The following is a 15,009-nucleotide window of genomic DNA, read 5'->3' on the forward strand; positions in this document are numbered from 1 at the left end:
TTTAAAGGATTTCATGTACATTACATTCTAAATGTTGTATTACATGACAGTAAGAGAATCTTTACCTTCATTTTCCACTTCTCCGAGTCTGTCCATCTTTCTGCAACCCACCCCCCCCCCCACCCCCACATTTCCCCAACACCACCTGCTCCTCCACCTACCTTCTCATCATCTGCAGCAAAGTAGAATGGTGATGGGGGTGTCCAGCCCACGTTCATTTGCCTGTGAAAACCATGTCCAAATAAATCCCAATTACTTGGCTAGTTGTTGTGGGAAGCAGCGTCTCTTTCTAATCTTGTTGTGATGCAAAAGGGACATTGCGAGTCAACTCAATCTTCACTTGGGAAAGGCAGGTGACGTCTTAAAGCTGAGATTAGAAGATTTTAAGGATGTTCTCGGGCAGCTAAAAAGATGGCCAGTGTCCACAGCATCCAACTTCCGTTGAACCGGAGCCACCCAGACCTCTTCTCTCAAGTTCTGTCAGCCCCAGAACTTGGATCAGGGACTCGCTAACACTCCGCAGGGCCATTCCAGCCATCTCATGTGGTTGGAGGAGGGGGGGGAGCATGGTTGATGAAGGAGTGAAAAGGTCACACCTCTACTCATGTGACAGGGGGTCAGAAGCGAGGTCTGAATCAATTGGAGGGTGCTTGAGGTTGGAAGACACTGCATGGCAAAAGGTGGAGACCCACTCTGATAGGGGCCTCCCAAATCAGCGCTGTCTCTTTGGAACCTGCCCAATTATGTGCATTCCAGGGCACTGCCATTCTCGTACGTCTCTTGAGCAGTTTTGAGCTCCTCATTTAAGAAAGGAAGTGCTGACATTGGAGATGGCAACTAGAGTAACAGAGCAGATAGTGGAGTGGAAGAGGAAAAAAATGACCTAAAGTCAGAAATCAAAGGGTTCAATGGAGTAGAAATGTATTCAGGTGCAGCTACGGCAGCAACATGACAGAGGACTGACTCAGATCTACAGGCTGATGCCAGAGTCTGACATCCAGTGCTGCTGGAAGATCATCAACTCGCTGAAAGACATCCTTCGGTCGGCCTGTAATCTGTTGGTCTTTCAGTGCACATAGACATCGGCATGGAAATGCTGCCAACAGCATTGGGCACTGTGGGGAAGAGTCCTCCCATCGCCGGGCATTGAGGGGCCCAAACTGGGTGGAAGCCCCTCAAACAATAGAGGGTGATTACTGAAAAGAGTCCAGTGGTGGGAATGGAAGGGGTAAAGAGCCTATTATATATAGATTGATGGACAAGATACTCAAGCATGTGAAAATACTTCAGTTTACTTTTTTGTAAATAATTTATTGTTAAGTCTGTTCATGGAAAAAATGGAGGCACGACAAGCTCCTACAAGAAGAATGGCAGCTAGCTCAGATGAAGCAGCAGGAGGGTTCCCTTCCTGGGTGGGGAAGCCTGCCCTCTTTGTCTGGGCAAAGGCAGTGGGAGCTTCCCCTAAAGCGGGCCCACGGCTGAAAAATCTGCCATTAAACAGCATGGGTGTGCAGAAGAACAAACTCCAGCTCAGGAGCCGAGGCTCGGTAAGTGGTGAGGGTCAGAATCAACTTTTATCAATGGGGGGGGGGGACAGGGGGTTAATGGTGAGAACCGTGGTGTTACAAGTGGTGCTCAGAATGAAGACAGTAGAACACAGAAACAGGGTGTGCGTGCACCGCTGCAAGTGCCAGGTTTCACACTTGCAACTCCATTAGGGTTGCACTGGACATGAGCATTACATTGGACAACGAAGAGTTCGCTTCCTGAGCACTTTTGGGTGTATTTTATGGATTTTGAGCTGCTGATCATGAAAAGTCACCTTAAAATGTTCCTATCAGGTACTTTTTTTCAAAAGATATAATCTATTCTTGGGATTTCCTGTCATATTTTAAATCAGTGGTTCTCAATCTTTTTACCACTCATCTATAATTATCTCTTACTAACCACAGAACACCTATGATATAGGATTCCATTGGTGCTAATAAGATGGAAAGAAAAAGGCTGAAAACCACTGTATTGTCTACATCAAGCGTTTGCAACCATGAAATGTAACATGTCATTGAAAACTCCTTTTCTGCATTTGCACTTGGACCTTTTCCCTGCTGATCTTGGTGAAGTCAGTGACGAACACGGTGAAACATTTCACCAGGACATTGCGACTGTGGAAAAGTTGTATCAGGGCAACTGGAATCCTTCGCTGACTATTGTTGGACGCTGACGTGAGAGGCATCAAAAAATGAAAATCAGCGGCAAAACATTTTTTCTTCGATTGAACCAACCCAATGTGTCAGCGTCATTATGTGATTAAATATGCTAAGTCAAAGTTAATTCAATATTTCTCCAACTTCCGTTTTACAGCAAATCTGAAATTATCTTTGTGTTTTGCTTGAAGTTGTCTATCATTTTCAGGAAGCAAACCTCATGAAAAGATTTGTTGTCCAGCATAATGTGATAAATTGGATCAATAGGTTTGCAGATGACACTAAGATTGGAGGTGTTGTGGACAGCGAGGAAGGTTTTCAAAGCTTGCACAGGGATCTGGACCAGCTGAAAAATGGGGTGAAAATTGCAGATGGAATTTAATGCAGACAAGTGTGAGGTGTTGCATTTTGGAAGGACAAACCAAGGTACGACATACATAATAGGTCACTGAGGAGTCTGTTAGAACAGAGGGATCTTGGAATAGATATAAAAAAATTCCCTGAAAGAAGCATCACAGGTGGATTCGGTTGTAAAGAGAGTTTTGGCATTTTGGTCTTCATTAATTACACTATTGATTATTGGGATGTTATGGTAAAGTTGTCTAAGACATTGGTGAGGTCAAATTTGGAGCATTATGTGCAGTTTTGGTCACCTAACTATTGGAATGATGCAAGATATAGTGCAGAGAAGATTTAAGAGGATGTTGTCTGGATTTCATAAACTGTTAAAGGGAAAGGATAAATAGGTTAGGATGTTATTCCCTAGACCATCAAATAATGGGGGATTTGACAGAGGTGTCCAAAATGATGAGGGCATAGACAGAGTGAATGCCAGCAGGAAGCAATCCTTCTGGCAGGAAAAAAAAGTTGTCCAGTGTTATCAAAGAGGTACAGAGGGTGCGAATTAAACAAAAAGTCTGCAGTGCGTTTGCATATTGCAGTGAAGGCAACAGTGAACCTTTAGAAAGCTGTGGCTGAGTCTCAGACAGAGTATGGTGTCCATTTATGGCTTTAGAAAGGGCCTGGTTTAGAATTCCCCCAAATCCCAGGGACTGGACACTGCTGTGGAGCAACTGGGTGACCTGGAGATGTTATAGGACATTACAGCACAGTAATGGCCCATGATTTACATATATACACCAACCCCACCACCACCTCATATCTCCGACCTCTCCATGAAAGAGCGAGGAACCAATGGAAGGCGATCAGCTTGGAAATAAGTCAGGGGGATCAGAAGAGTGGAGGGTGAGTAAGAATGGCCAAGGCAGGAACACGGAAATGCAGAACAAAACCAGGACACGTTGGACTCACTGGGCAGGACATCCAGCTATAAATGGTGGCAGGTCACTATGGTAACATTAAAATATATAGTCAGATTGCTAGGGGAGAAAGGAAATGGAAAGGTACAGCCGGGTGTGTGTGTGTGTGTAAATGTGTTTGTGGAGGTAAATGTGCATGTGGTACAACCACACCTGGTGTGTGTGTGAGAAAGTATAACCACGCCTCATGTGTGTGTGTCTGAGTATATGTATGTGGGGGTACAACCACACCTTGTGTGTAAATGTGTGTGTGGAGATATCACCACAGCTCTGTGTAAATGTGTGTGGAGGTATAACCACACCTGTGTGTGTAAATGTGTAATATAACCACACCTGTGTGTGTAAATGTGTGTGTGAAGGTATAATCACACCTTTTGTGAGTGTAAATGTGTGTGAAGGTATAACCACACCTCTTGTGAGTGTAAATGTGTGTGTGGAAGTATATCCACACTTCTATGTGAGTGTAAATGTGTGTGTGGAGGTATAACGCCTGTGAGTGCAGAGGTATAATTTTACCTGCATGTGAGTAAATGTGTGTGTGAAAGTATAACCACGCTTCTTGTGAGTGTAAATGTGTGTGAAGGTATAACTGCACCTGCGTAATCCTGTGCATGAAATCATGCATGATGGGGAGGTACAGCTAGAGTGTGTGAAAATGTGTTTGTGTAAATATGCGTGTACCCAAATGTGAGTGGAAGAATGGAAATGTAGGTAAAAAATTTGTTGCCTTTAAACACAGTAAGAGGTTAGACGGTCAGGAGGAGCAGGGGAATCTCTTATTTTCTGGACGAGTTCTCGAGCTCCAGAGAGCACATGGAATGAGTCTGGCTGAATCCTTCTCAATGGGCCAGTATGAACTTGACAGCTGAATTGCCTTGGTCTGCATTGTGGCCATTGGGTGCGGTGGCCTCTCTGGCCACGCAGTGCTCCCGAAGTCCAGACAAAGGTGCCTGGGCCACCGCAAGGCAAAGGTCCCACGAGTCGCTGCCGGACGTTCATCCTTCCCGATGCCAAGCGCCCAGTGCCTGGCACCTCACTCTCCCTCTCCCACTGCTCGCCGCACTTGTTCCAGCTGCCGCACTGTCTCCGCCACCCTCAGCAGTCCGTCCTCCTCCAGGATGTGATGGCTCTGGCATAGAGCCTCCTGAGGGGAAAGGGAAAAGTCAGGGCGCCTGGCCAGCCCCACAAAGCACAGCTGGGGGTGGGGGGAAGGGTCAAACCAGCCTGGGGACAGTGATGCAGGAGCAGCAAGCAGTGCTGACAGGCACGGACTAACGATGAAAGCTGCTCTGACCAGACCCCCTCCACACCCCCAGCTGAGGAGGCTGTATCCAAATGGGCTCTACTGTCTGGAACGCATTTCCTCGGGGAAAGGGGGGAGGGGAATGGTTATGGTCGGCGGGACCCTGGTAGCACCTGGTTGGATCTCAGGAAACTGCTTCCAGCACCTACTTTGGGGAGGCGTAGGTGGGAACGTGGAGGGAGGGCATATCAGAATGGGGATATGGTGGGGGGGAGAACGGGAGAGGATGGGTAGGGGGGTGAGTGCTGGGGAGAGAGAGGGGCGTCGGAGGGGGGGAGAGAGGGCGTCGGAGGGGGGGAGAGAGGGCGTCGGAGGGGGGGAGAGAGGGCGTCGGAGGGGGGGAGAGAGGGCGTCGGAGGGAGGGAGAGAGGGCGTCGGAGGGAGGGAGGGCGTCGGAGGGGGGAGAGAGGGCGTCGGAGGGGGGAGAGAGGGCGTCGGAGGGGGGAGAGAGGGCGTCGGAGGGGGGAGAGAGGGCGTCGGAGGGGGGAGAGAGGGCGTCGGAGGGGGGAGAGAGGGCGTCGGAGGGGGAGAGAGGGCGTCGGAGGGGGGAGAGAGGGCGTCGGAGGGGGGAGAGAGGGCGTCGGAGGGGGGGAGAGAGGGCGTCGGAGGGGGGGAGAGAGGGCGTCGGAGGGGGGAGAGAGGGCGTCGGAGGGGGGAGAGAGGGCGTCGGAGGGGGGAGAGAGGGCGTCGGAGGGGGGAGAGAGGGCGTCGGAGGGGGGAGAGAGGGCGTCGGAGGGGGGAGAGAGGGCGTCGGAGGGGGGAGAGAGGGCGTCGGAGGGGGGAGAGAGGGCGTCGGAGGGGGGAGAGAGGGCGTCGGAGGGGGGAGAGAGGGCGTCGGAGGGGGGAGAGAGGGCGTCGGAGGGGGGAGAGAGGGCGTCGGAGGGGGGAGAGAGGGCGTCGGAGGGGGGAGAGAGGGCGTCGGAGGGGGGAGAGAGGGCGTCGGAGGGGGGAGAGAGGGCGTCGGAGGGGGGAGAGAGGGCGTCGGAGGGGGGAGAGAGGGCGTCGGAGGGGGGAGAGAGGGCGTCGGAGGGGGGAGAGAGGGCGTCGGAGGGGGGAGAGAGGGCGTCGGAGGGGGGAGAGAGGGCGTCGGAGGGGGGAGAGAGGGCGTCGGAGGGGGGAGAGAGGGCGTCGGAGGGGGGAGAGAGGGCGTCGGAGGGGGGAGAGAGGGCGTCGGAGGGGGGAGAGAGGGCGTCGGAGGGGGGAGAGAGGGCGTCGGAGGGGGGAGAGAGGGCGTCGGAGGGGGGAGAGAGGGCGTCGTGGGGATGGAGCCTTTTCCCTCCTATTTTTCCCCCACCCACAGCACCCCGCAGGAATGCACCCTCCCTCACCTATATCTATGGGCCCCTAGGGATTCATCCACTTCCGTCGTCCAGGACTTCACCCAGAGCAGAGCCAAGCCCCCATCGCTCTGCCCGGGGTGGGGGTGCAGGAGCAGGGAATGTTGAACAGGTGTAATCCAGCAGAGAGCACAAAAAGGAGGCAGACAAACCCCTACCCTCTGGTAGATCCCTCAAATCGCAGAACTTCCTCCATCTCCCCCAGATGTCCCCATTGCTTTCTTGTAGAGATCCCTCAATCAGTGCAGCTCACTCCACCCACCCACCCTCCCTGCCACGATATCCACCCATCCCATGATATCAATCTCCCACTCACCCTGGAGCTTCCTTGCTCCACCCCACCGCCATAACACACTGCTGAACAGCTAAGGTATGCATTTTATTCAAAGGCACGGAGTCCATGACGCAGCCCACGGGATATTTACACTGTACAGACCCCCCCGGGAGCAGCTGGTTCCAGATACAATAAATTACATCAGGGAAGGGGGTTTCGGAGGTTTCAAGGGGAATGGGGACCTTCAGATACCTCTGGGGCCCTGCTCCAGGGGATCCCCCATCCATTGGACCCACTGAACCTGGCCTAATATCACCCGACCCCTGGGACCCTAAGACACCAGCCCAGGCTCTTCCCCACCCATGGGACCCAATGTCCCCACTCCCTCACCCACCCTGTCCCACTGCTCTAGCCACTGATCAGACACCCATGGGGAACGAGGGAGTCTCAGGACCGGGCTAGGGTCCGGGCCCCCTCCGTTCCACCCCCCAACTGCTAGAACACTGGCACGTTACAATACACCAGGTAAAGCAGCGACATGACACAAACGTAGAAGGTGGCGAAGCCGGCGAAATGGTGGGCCAGGCAGCCGGAGTCTTGCTCGGCCCTTTTCAACACCTCCTGTACCGTCCGGTGCAGCCGACACACACGGCCCAGCAGAATGTCAGACGGCAAGCACAGGTCGAGCTGTGGGGATGGGGAGAGAGAATAGGCAAAGTAAGGTAGAGGGGGGCAGCGGGAAGAGAGCAGGGGGAGGGGGGGGCCGAGGGAGGGGGGGGCCGAGGGAGGGGGGGCCGAGGGAGGGGGGGGCCGAGGGAGGGGGGGGCCGAGGGAGGGGGGGGCCGAGGGAGGGGGGGGCCGAGGGAGAGGGAGTGCAGAGGGAGAGGGAGTGCAGAGGGAGAGGGAGTGCAGAGGGAGAGGGAGTGCAGAGGGAGTGGGACAGAGAACAAACATTATGCGCTGAGTGCAACACACAGGACAGTAACAGAAGCTTCAAACTCAGCACAATTCCAGTCAGCTCCCCGCACCGGAGCCCGCCCTGGGCCGGCCGGAGCCCGCCCTGGGCCGGCCGGGGCCCGCCCTGGGCCGGCCGGGGCCCGCCCTGGGCCGGCCGGGGCCCGCCCTGGGCCGGCCGGGGCCCGCCCTGGGCCGGCCGGGGCCCGCCCTGGGCCGGCCGGAGCCCGCCCTGGGCCGGCCGGAGCCCGCCCTGGGCCGGCCGGAGCCCGCCCTGGGCCGGCCGGAGCCCGCCCTGGGCCGGCCGGAGCCCGCCCTGGGCCGGCCGGAGCCCGCCCTGGGCCGGCCGGAGCCCGCCCTGGGCCGGCCGGAGCCCGCCCTGGGCCGGCCGGAGCCCGCCCTGGGCCGGCCGGAGCCCGCCCTGGGCCGGCCGGAGCCCGCCCTGGGCCGGCCGGAGCCCGCCCTGGGCCGGCCGGAGCCCGTCCTGGGCCGGCCGGAGCCCGCCCTGGGCCGGCCGGAGCCCGCCCTGGGCCGGCCGGAGCCCGCCCTGGAGAGGTTGGGCTCATCCAGGATCCTGAGGTGGGGTGGGCACCAGCTGTGGTGGTGGGTACCCCTAACCTGGTTGAGCAATCCTGAGTGTGATCCGACACTCTGTGTTACCCACCATGCTCCCTCCCACGATCTCGGGCTGATGATCCCCTACCTGAGGAACTCCCAACTTGCGGCAGGCTTCCAGAAAACTCTCCACATTCCTCCGGCACTTGGCGAGACTGAGCTGAGGCTGGAGAGAGAGAAAGAGAAAGGGAAAAAACGAGGTAACGGAGGATGAGGTGGTGGGGAGGCAGTTCATGGAATTGTGTTTTTGGGGAGTAACATGCTCTTCCTCCTTCGCCCCTCTACCCCGTTCTCCCCAGGCCCGCCATTGCTGCCATGTTCATTACTACACTTCACATCTTTCCACATTGCAACCTGCACGACATGATCCCAACACCCCCCCGCCTGTGCACCCTTCCCCCTCCGATCTACCACACTCACCACGGCAGGAGAGGGGGTGTGTATAATGGTGATAGTGCGAGGTCGGAGATGGTTCACCAGCTGGCAGAGCATCACTCCGTTATTCAGCGCCTCCCCCAGATCCTCAGGCAAGGAACGTTTCAAACGCCACTCGATACTCTGACCAAAAACACAGGTCCATAGGATTAGAAATGCCATCGTCCCTCTCGCGCACCCACCGTCCCATATCTTTCTCTCTCTCTCACACTCACACTCTCTCTCTCTCACTCCCCGTCCCGCACGCGCGTCCCTTCACGTCCCATCTCCCCCACCCGCACGCGCACCCCGTCCCTTCTCCCCGCCCGCGCGCGGACCCTGTCCCGTCTCCCCGTCCCGCACGCGCGTCCCTTCACGTCCCATCACCCGCACCCCGTCCCGTCTTCCCCGCCCGCGCGCGCACCCCGTCCCGTCTCCCCGCCCGCGCGCGCACCCCGTCCCGTCTCCCCCGCCCGCGCGCGCAACCCGTCCCGTCTCTCCCTCGCGCGCACCCCCGTCCCATCTCTCACACACTGTCCCGTTTCCCTCTCTCTCTCATACACACATCCTGTCTCCCTCTCTCCTACACACATGTCCTCTCTCTCTTTCTCTCTCATTTTCACACACGTCCAGTCCCTCTCATGCACAAGTCCCCTCTCTCTCCCTCTCATACACACATGTCATGGAAAGCCATCCCACATATATTCCATATAATTTTCCCCAAAGTTGCCTCGATCAACCTGATTCACCTAGTCTATGTGCATGTAAAAGACCCGGCTTTTACTGCTGTTCTCTCCTGACATGGTTGTAATATTTCATTTTTTTTGCTTGTGCCACTGTAATGTTATTAAGGGTGGGCTATAGACAACTCCCACCAGTGATTTTCTTCCCCTTCACCAATCCTAATCCAAATGGATTCAACATTTTGATCCTTAGATCTTGATGCAAGATCTCTCATTATTGCCCTGATCTCATCCTTAACTAACAGCGCTACCTTACATTCCTGCCTACGTTTCCTTATCATTTGATATCCTTAGATATTTAATTGCCAATCGTCTACACATTTCTGTGATTGCCACTAAATTCTACTCTTTTCCTACCACACCGTCACATCGTACATTTCCAGGTCAGGTACAGAAGTTCCCTTTGCACCATCCCATCACACATTCCTGGGGTCAGACAGAGTGAAGTTCCCTCCACACATTCCAATCACACTCCCAGGGTCAGTCAGAGAGAGATGGTCCCTCCACACCATCACACACTCCTGGCGTCAGAGCGAAATTCTCCCTATATTATGCCATCACACACCTGAGGCCCAGACCTATCCTTCTCCACAATTAACTTTAAACTAATGGTGTTATGATCACTGGACCAAAAATGTTCCCCTACACATACATCTGTCACCTGTCCTGTTTCATTCCCTAATACAAGATCCAGTATTGCCTTCTCTCTCGTTGTTCCCCTCAATAAGTATACTATTTTGTATACTGTTGGGGAGGCAACCTTCCAGAGTTTGGTCCTGTGGCTATGAAGGGAAGAGAGGTGAGCTTTAGTGATAGGGGATTCCATAGACAGACAGATAAGAGGTTCCGTGGAAGATATTAGAGTATGGTATGTAAATTGGTATGTTGCCTCCCTGGTGCCAGATATCTCAGATCCGGTTCATGGTATTCTCAGGAGGGAGGGTGAGCAGCCAGATGTTGTGGTCCATATAGGGACCAATGACATGGTTGGAACAGTGAAGAGGTCCTGCAGGGAGAGTCAGGGAGTTAGGCACTAGGTTGAAGGACAGGACCTCCATGGTTGTGATCATCTCAGGTTTGCGACCTGTGCCACGTACTAGTGAGGTTAGAAATAGGAAGATAATGTAGCTTAAAGCGTGACTCAAGACGGCGCAGGAGGGAGGGCTTCAGATTTCTGGATCACAGGGCACTCTTCCAGGGAAGGTGGGACCTGTTCCAACAGGACGGCTTGCATCTGAACTTAAGGGGGACTAATATCCTTGCGGGAAGGTTTGCTAGTGCTGCTCCAGTGGGTTTAAACTAGATTTGCAGGGAGTGGGGAACCAGAGAGCCAAAGCAAGAGAGAGGAGTGGAGGAGGGAAAAGAGGATGTGAAAATTGCAGGCACCGTTAGGTTAACGGGGTGTATGTGGTAGAAATATTCTAAGGTACACCTATTTCAATGCAAGGAGTGTTGCAAGGAATCAGTTGAGTTTAGTTAGTGCATGTGGAATTCTGGCATTGGGGCCATTAGTGAAACTTTGTTGCAGGAGGGACAGGACTGGCAGCTTAATGTTCCAGGCTTCCACTGCTTTAGGTGCACTAGAATTTGGGGGAGGTGGGAATGAAAGGGGGAGGAGTGGCACTGCTCGTCAGTTCTCAGGCAGGACAGACCAGAGGACTTGTTTATTGAGGCCAAATGGGTGGAACAAAGGAAAGGGGAAGATATGTCCACACTCGTGCGGTTGTATTATAGACCACCCAATGGTCAACTAGAATTGGAGGAGCAAATCTCTGGAGAGATAGCAGACGGCTGCAAGAAACACAAGGTGATTTAAATTTAGGGGATTTAAATTTTCCACATATTGACTAGGACTCCCAGACTGTAAAAGGGCTGAATGGCTTGGAGTTTGTCAGATGTGTTCAGGAAACTTTTCCAAATCAATATATATATATCTATAATCTACAGATGGCTAGACACAGATGGCTAGACACAGATGGCTAGACACAGATGGCTAGACACAGATGGCTAGACACAGATGGCTAGACACAGATGGCTAGACACAGATGGCTAGACACAGATGGCTAGACACAGATGGCTAGACACAGATGGCTAGACACAGATGGCTAGACACAGATGGCTAGACACAGATGGCTAGACACAGATGGCTAGACACAGATGGCTAGACACAGATGGCTAGACACAGATGGCTAGACACAGATGGCTAGACACAGATGGCTAGACACAGATGGCTAGACACAGATGGCTAGACACAGATGGCTAGACACAGATGGCTAGACACAGATGGCTAGACACAGATGGCTAGACACAGATGGCTAGACACAGATGGCTAGACACAGATGGCTAGACACAGATGGCTAGACACAGATGGCTAGACACAGATGGCTAGACACAGATGGCTAGACACAGATGGCTAGACACAGATGGCTAGACACAGATGGCTAGACACAGATGGCTAGACACAGATGGCTAGACACAGATGGCTAGACACAGATGGCTAGACACAGATGGCTAGACACAGATGGCTAGACACAGATGGCTAGACACAGATGGCTAGACACAGATGGCTAGACACAGATGGCTAGACACAGATGGCTAGACACAGATGGCTAGACACAGATGGCTAGACACAGATGGCTAGACACAGATGGCTAGACACAGATGGCTAGACACAGATGGCTAGACACAGATGGCTAGACACAGATGGCTAGACACAGATGGCTAGACACAGATGGCTAGACACAGATGGCTAGACACAGATGGCTAGACACAGATGGCTAGACACAGATGGCTAGACACAGATGGCTAGACACAGATGGCTAGACACAGATGGCTAGACACAGATGGCTAGACACAGATGGCTAGACACAGATGGCTAGACACAGATGGCTAGACACAGATGGCTAGACACAGATGGCTAGACACAGATGGCTAGACACAGATGGCTAGACACAGATGGCTAGACACAGATGGCTAGACACAGATGGCTAGACACAGATGGCTAGACACAGATGGCTAGACACAGATGGCTAGACACAGATGGCTAGACACAGATGGCTAGACACAGATGGCTAGACACAGATGGCTAGACACAGATGGCTAGACACAGATGGCTAGACACAGATGGCTAGACACAGATGGCTAGACACAGATGGCTAGACACAGATGGCTAGACACAGATGGCTAGACACAGATGGCTAGACACAGATGGCTAGACACAGATGGCTAGACACAGATGGCTAGACACAGATGGCTAGACACAGATGGCTAGACACAGATGGCTAGACACAGATGGCTAGACACAGATGGCTAGACACAGATGGCTAGACACAGATGGCTAGACACAGATGGCTAGACACAGATGGCTAGACACAGATGGCTAGACACAGATGGCTAGACACAGATGGCTAGACACAGATGGCTAGACACAGATGGCTAGACACAGATGGCTAGACACAGATGGCTAGACACAGATGGCTAGACACAGATGGCTAGACACAGATGGCTAGACACAGATGGCTAGACACAGATGGCTAGACACAGATGGCTAGACACAGATGGCTAGACACAGATGGCTAGACACAGATGGCTAGACACAGATGGCTAGACACAGATGGCTAGACACAGATGGCTAGACACAGATGGCTAGACACAGATGGCTAGACACAGATGGCTAGACACAGATGGCTAGACACAGATGGCTAGACACAGATGGCTAGACACAGATGGCTAGACACAGATGGCTAGACACAGATGGCTAGACACAGATGGCTAGACACAGATGGCTAGACACAGATGGCTAGACACAGATGGCTAGACACAGATGGCTAGACACAGATGGCTAGACACAGATGGCTAGACACAGATGGCTAGACACAGATGGCTAGACACAGATGGCTAGACACAGATGGCTAGACACAGATGGCTAGACACAGATGGCTAGACACAGATGGCTAGACACAGATGGCTAGACACAGATGGCTAGACACAGATGGCTAGACACAGATGGCTAGACACAGATGGCTAGACACAGATGGCTAGACACAGATGGCTAGACACAGATGGCTAGACACAGATGGCTAGACACAGATGGCTAGACACAGATGGCTAGACACAGATGGCTAGACACAGATGGCTAGACACAGATGGCTAGACACAGATGGCTAGACACAGATGGCTAGACACAGATGGCTAGACACAGATGGCTAGACACAGATGGCTAGACACAGATGGCTAGACACAGATGGCTAGACACAGATGGCTAGACACAGATGGCTAGACACAGATGGCTAGACACAGATGGCTAGACACAGATGGCTAGACACAGATGGCTAGACACAGATGGCTAGACACAGATGGCTAGATACAGATGGCTAGATACAGATGGCTAGATACAGATGGCTAGATACAGATGGCTAGATACAGATGGCTAGATACAGATGGCTAGATACAGATGGCTAGATACAGATGGCTAGATACAGATGGCTAGATACAGATGGCTAGATACAGATGGCTAGATACAGATGGCTAGATACAGATGGCTAGATACAGATGGCTAGATACAGATGGCTAGATACAGATGGCTAGATACAGATGGCTAGATACAGATGGCTAGATACAGATGGCTAGATACAGATGGCTAGATACAGATGGCTAGATACAGATGGCTAGATACAGATGGCTAGATACAGATCGCTAGATACAAAAGCACCACTGGCTTCAAAGCAAATAAGGTTGGATAAATCCCCAGGGCCAGACATGATATTCCCTCGGACCTTGAGGGAGGCTTGTGTAGAAATTGCAGGGGAACTGGCAGAAATATTAAACATGTCCTTTACCAAGGGTGAGGTGCCAGAGGATTGGAGGGTAGCTCACGATCGATCGATAGATAGATAGAGATATATATATATATATATATAGAAGTACCAATTAGAGAGAGTGCAATACTGGATCTCATATTAGGACAGGTGACAGAAGTATGCACAGAGGAGCATTTTGACTCCAGAGATCATAATGTCATTAGTTTCAAGTTAATAATGGAGAAAGATTAGGTCTGGGTCTTGGGTTGAGATTCTAAATTGAAGAAAGACCAACTTCAAGGAAATTAGAAAGGATCTAGAATGTGTGGAAAGGGATGTTGTTTTCAGGCAGGGATATGCCTTCAAAGAAGAAATTTTGAGAGTACAGAGAGTTTGTATGCTCCGGCCAGGATCAAAGGCAAGTTTAAAAGATATAGGAAACCTTTATTTTCGAGGGATATGGATCTGGTTTGGAAGGAAGAGGTGTATAACAGGTGCAGATAGCATGAAGCAAATGAGGAACTTGAGGAGTATAAAAAATGCAAGAAAAACCTCGAGAGAGAAATCAGGAAGGTTAAAAGACCTGAGGTTGCTTTGGCAGACAATGTGAAGGAAAATCTTAAGTGTTTCTACAGGTATATTAAAAACAAAAGGACAGTAAGAGACAACATTGGTCCCCTTGAAGATCAGAGTGCTCAACTTTCCATGGAGCCAGAAGAGATGGCAGAAGAACTTAAATGTTTTTTTTTAAATCAGATTTCACTCAGGAAATGGGCATGGAAGTCATGGGAAGTAAGGAAAACAAGCAGTGAGGTCATGGGATCTATACAGATTAAAGAGAAGGAAGTGTTTGCTGTCTCAAAGCAAATAAGGTTGGATAAATCCCCAGGGCCTGACATGATATTCCCTCGGACCTTGAGGGAGGCTTGTGTAGAAATTGCAGAGGAACTGGCAGAAATATTAAACATGTCCTTTACCAAGCGTGAGGTGCCAGAGGATTGGAGGGTAGCTCACGATGTTCAATTTGTCCACCGTGTGCTGGGGAAA

At 52.2% G+C, this 15,009-nt stretch overlaps 1 protein-coding gene across 2 annotated transcripts; it reads right to left on the reverse strand.

Moving 5' to 3' along the window:
• Positions 1-1,290: 1,290 nt before the first annotated feature.
• On the reverse strand, positions 1,291-8,618 carry LOC138755020 (leucine-rich repeat and calponin homology domain-containing protein 1-like). Of its 2 annotated transcripts, none has more exons than XM_069920166.1 (3): positions 8,427-8,618; positions 8,095-8,172; positions 1,291-4,667 (listed from the first exon to the last, which is right to left on the reverse strand). In XM_069920166.1, the coding sequence occupies exons 1-3, from the start codon at positions 8,601-8,603 to the stop codon at positions 4,557-4,559; spliced, it is 366 nt and encodes a 121-aa protein (XP_069776267.1). In that variant the 5' UTR covers positions 8,604-8,618; the 3' UTR covers positions 1,291-4,556. The 2 variants fall into 2 exon arrangements, with proteins under 2 accessions (XP_069776267.1, XP_069776266.1); XM_069920165.1 differs by lacking the exon at positions 1,291-4,667 and adding an exon at positions 6,530-7,124.
• Positions 8,619-15,009: the final 6,391 nt, after the last annotated feature.

This window comes from Narcine bancroftii, chromosome 2 (assembly GCF_036971445.1).
Source record: "Narcine bancroftii isolate sNarBan1 chromosome 2, sNarBan1.hap1, whole genome shotgun sequence".
Lineage (NCBI taxonomy): Eukaryota > Metazoa > Chordata > Chondrichthyes > Torpediniformes > Narcinidae > Narcine > Narcine bancroftii.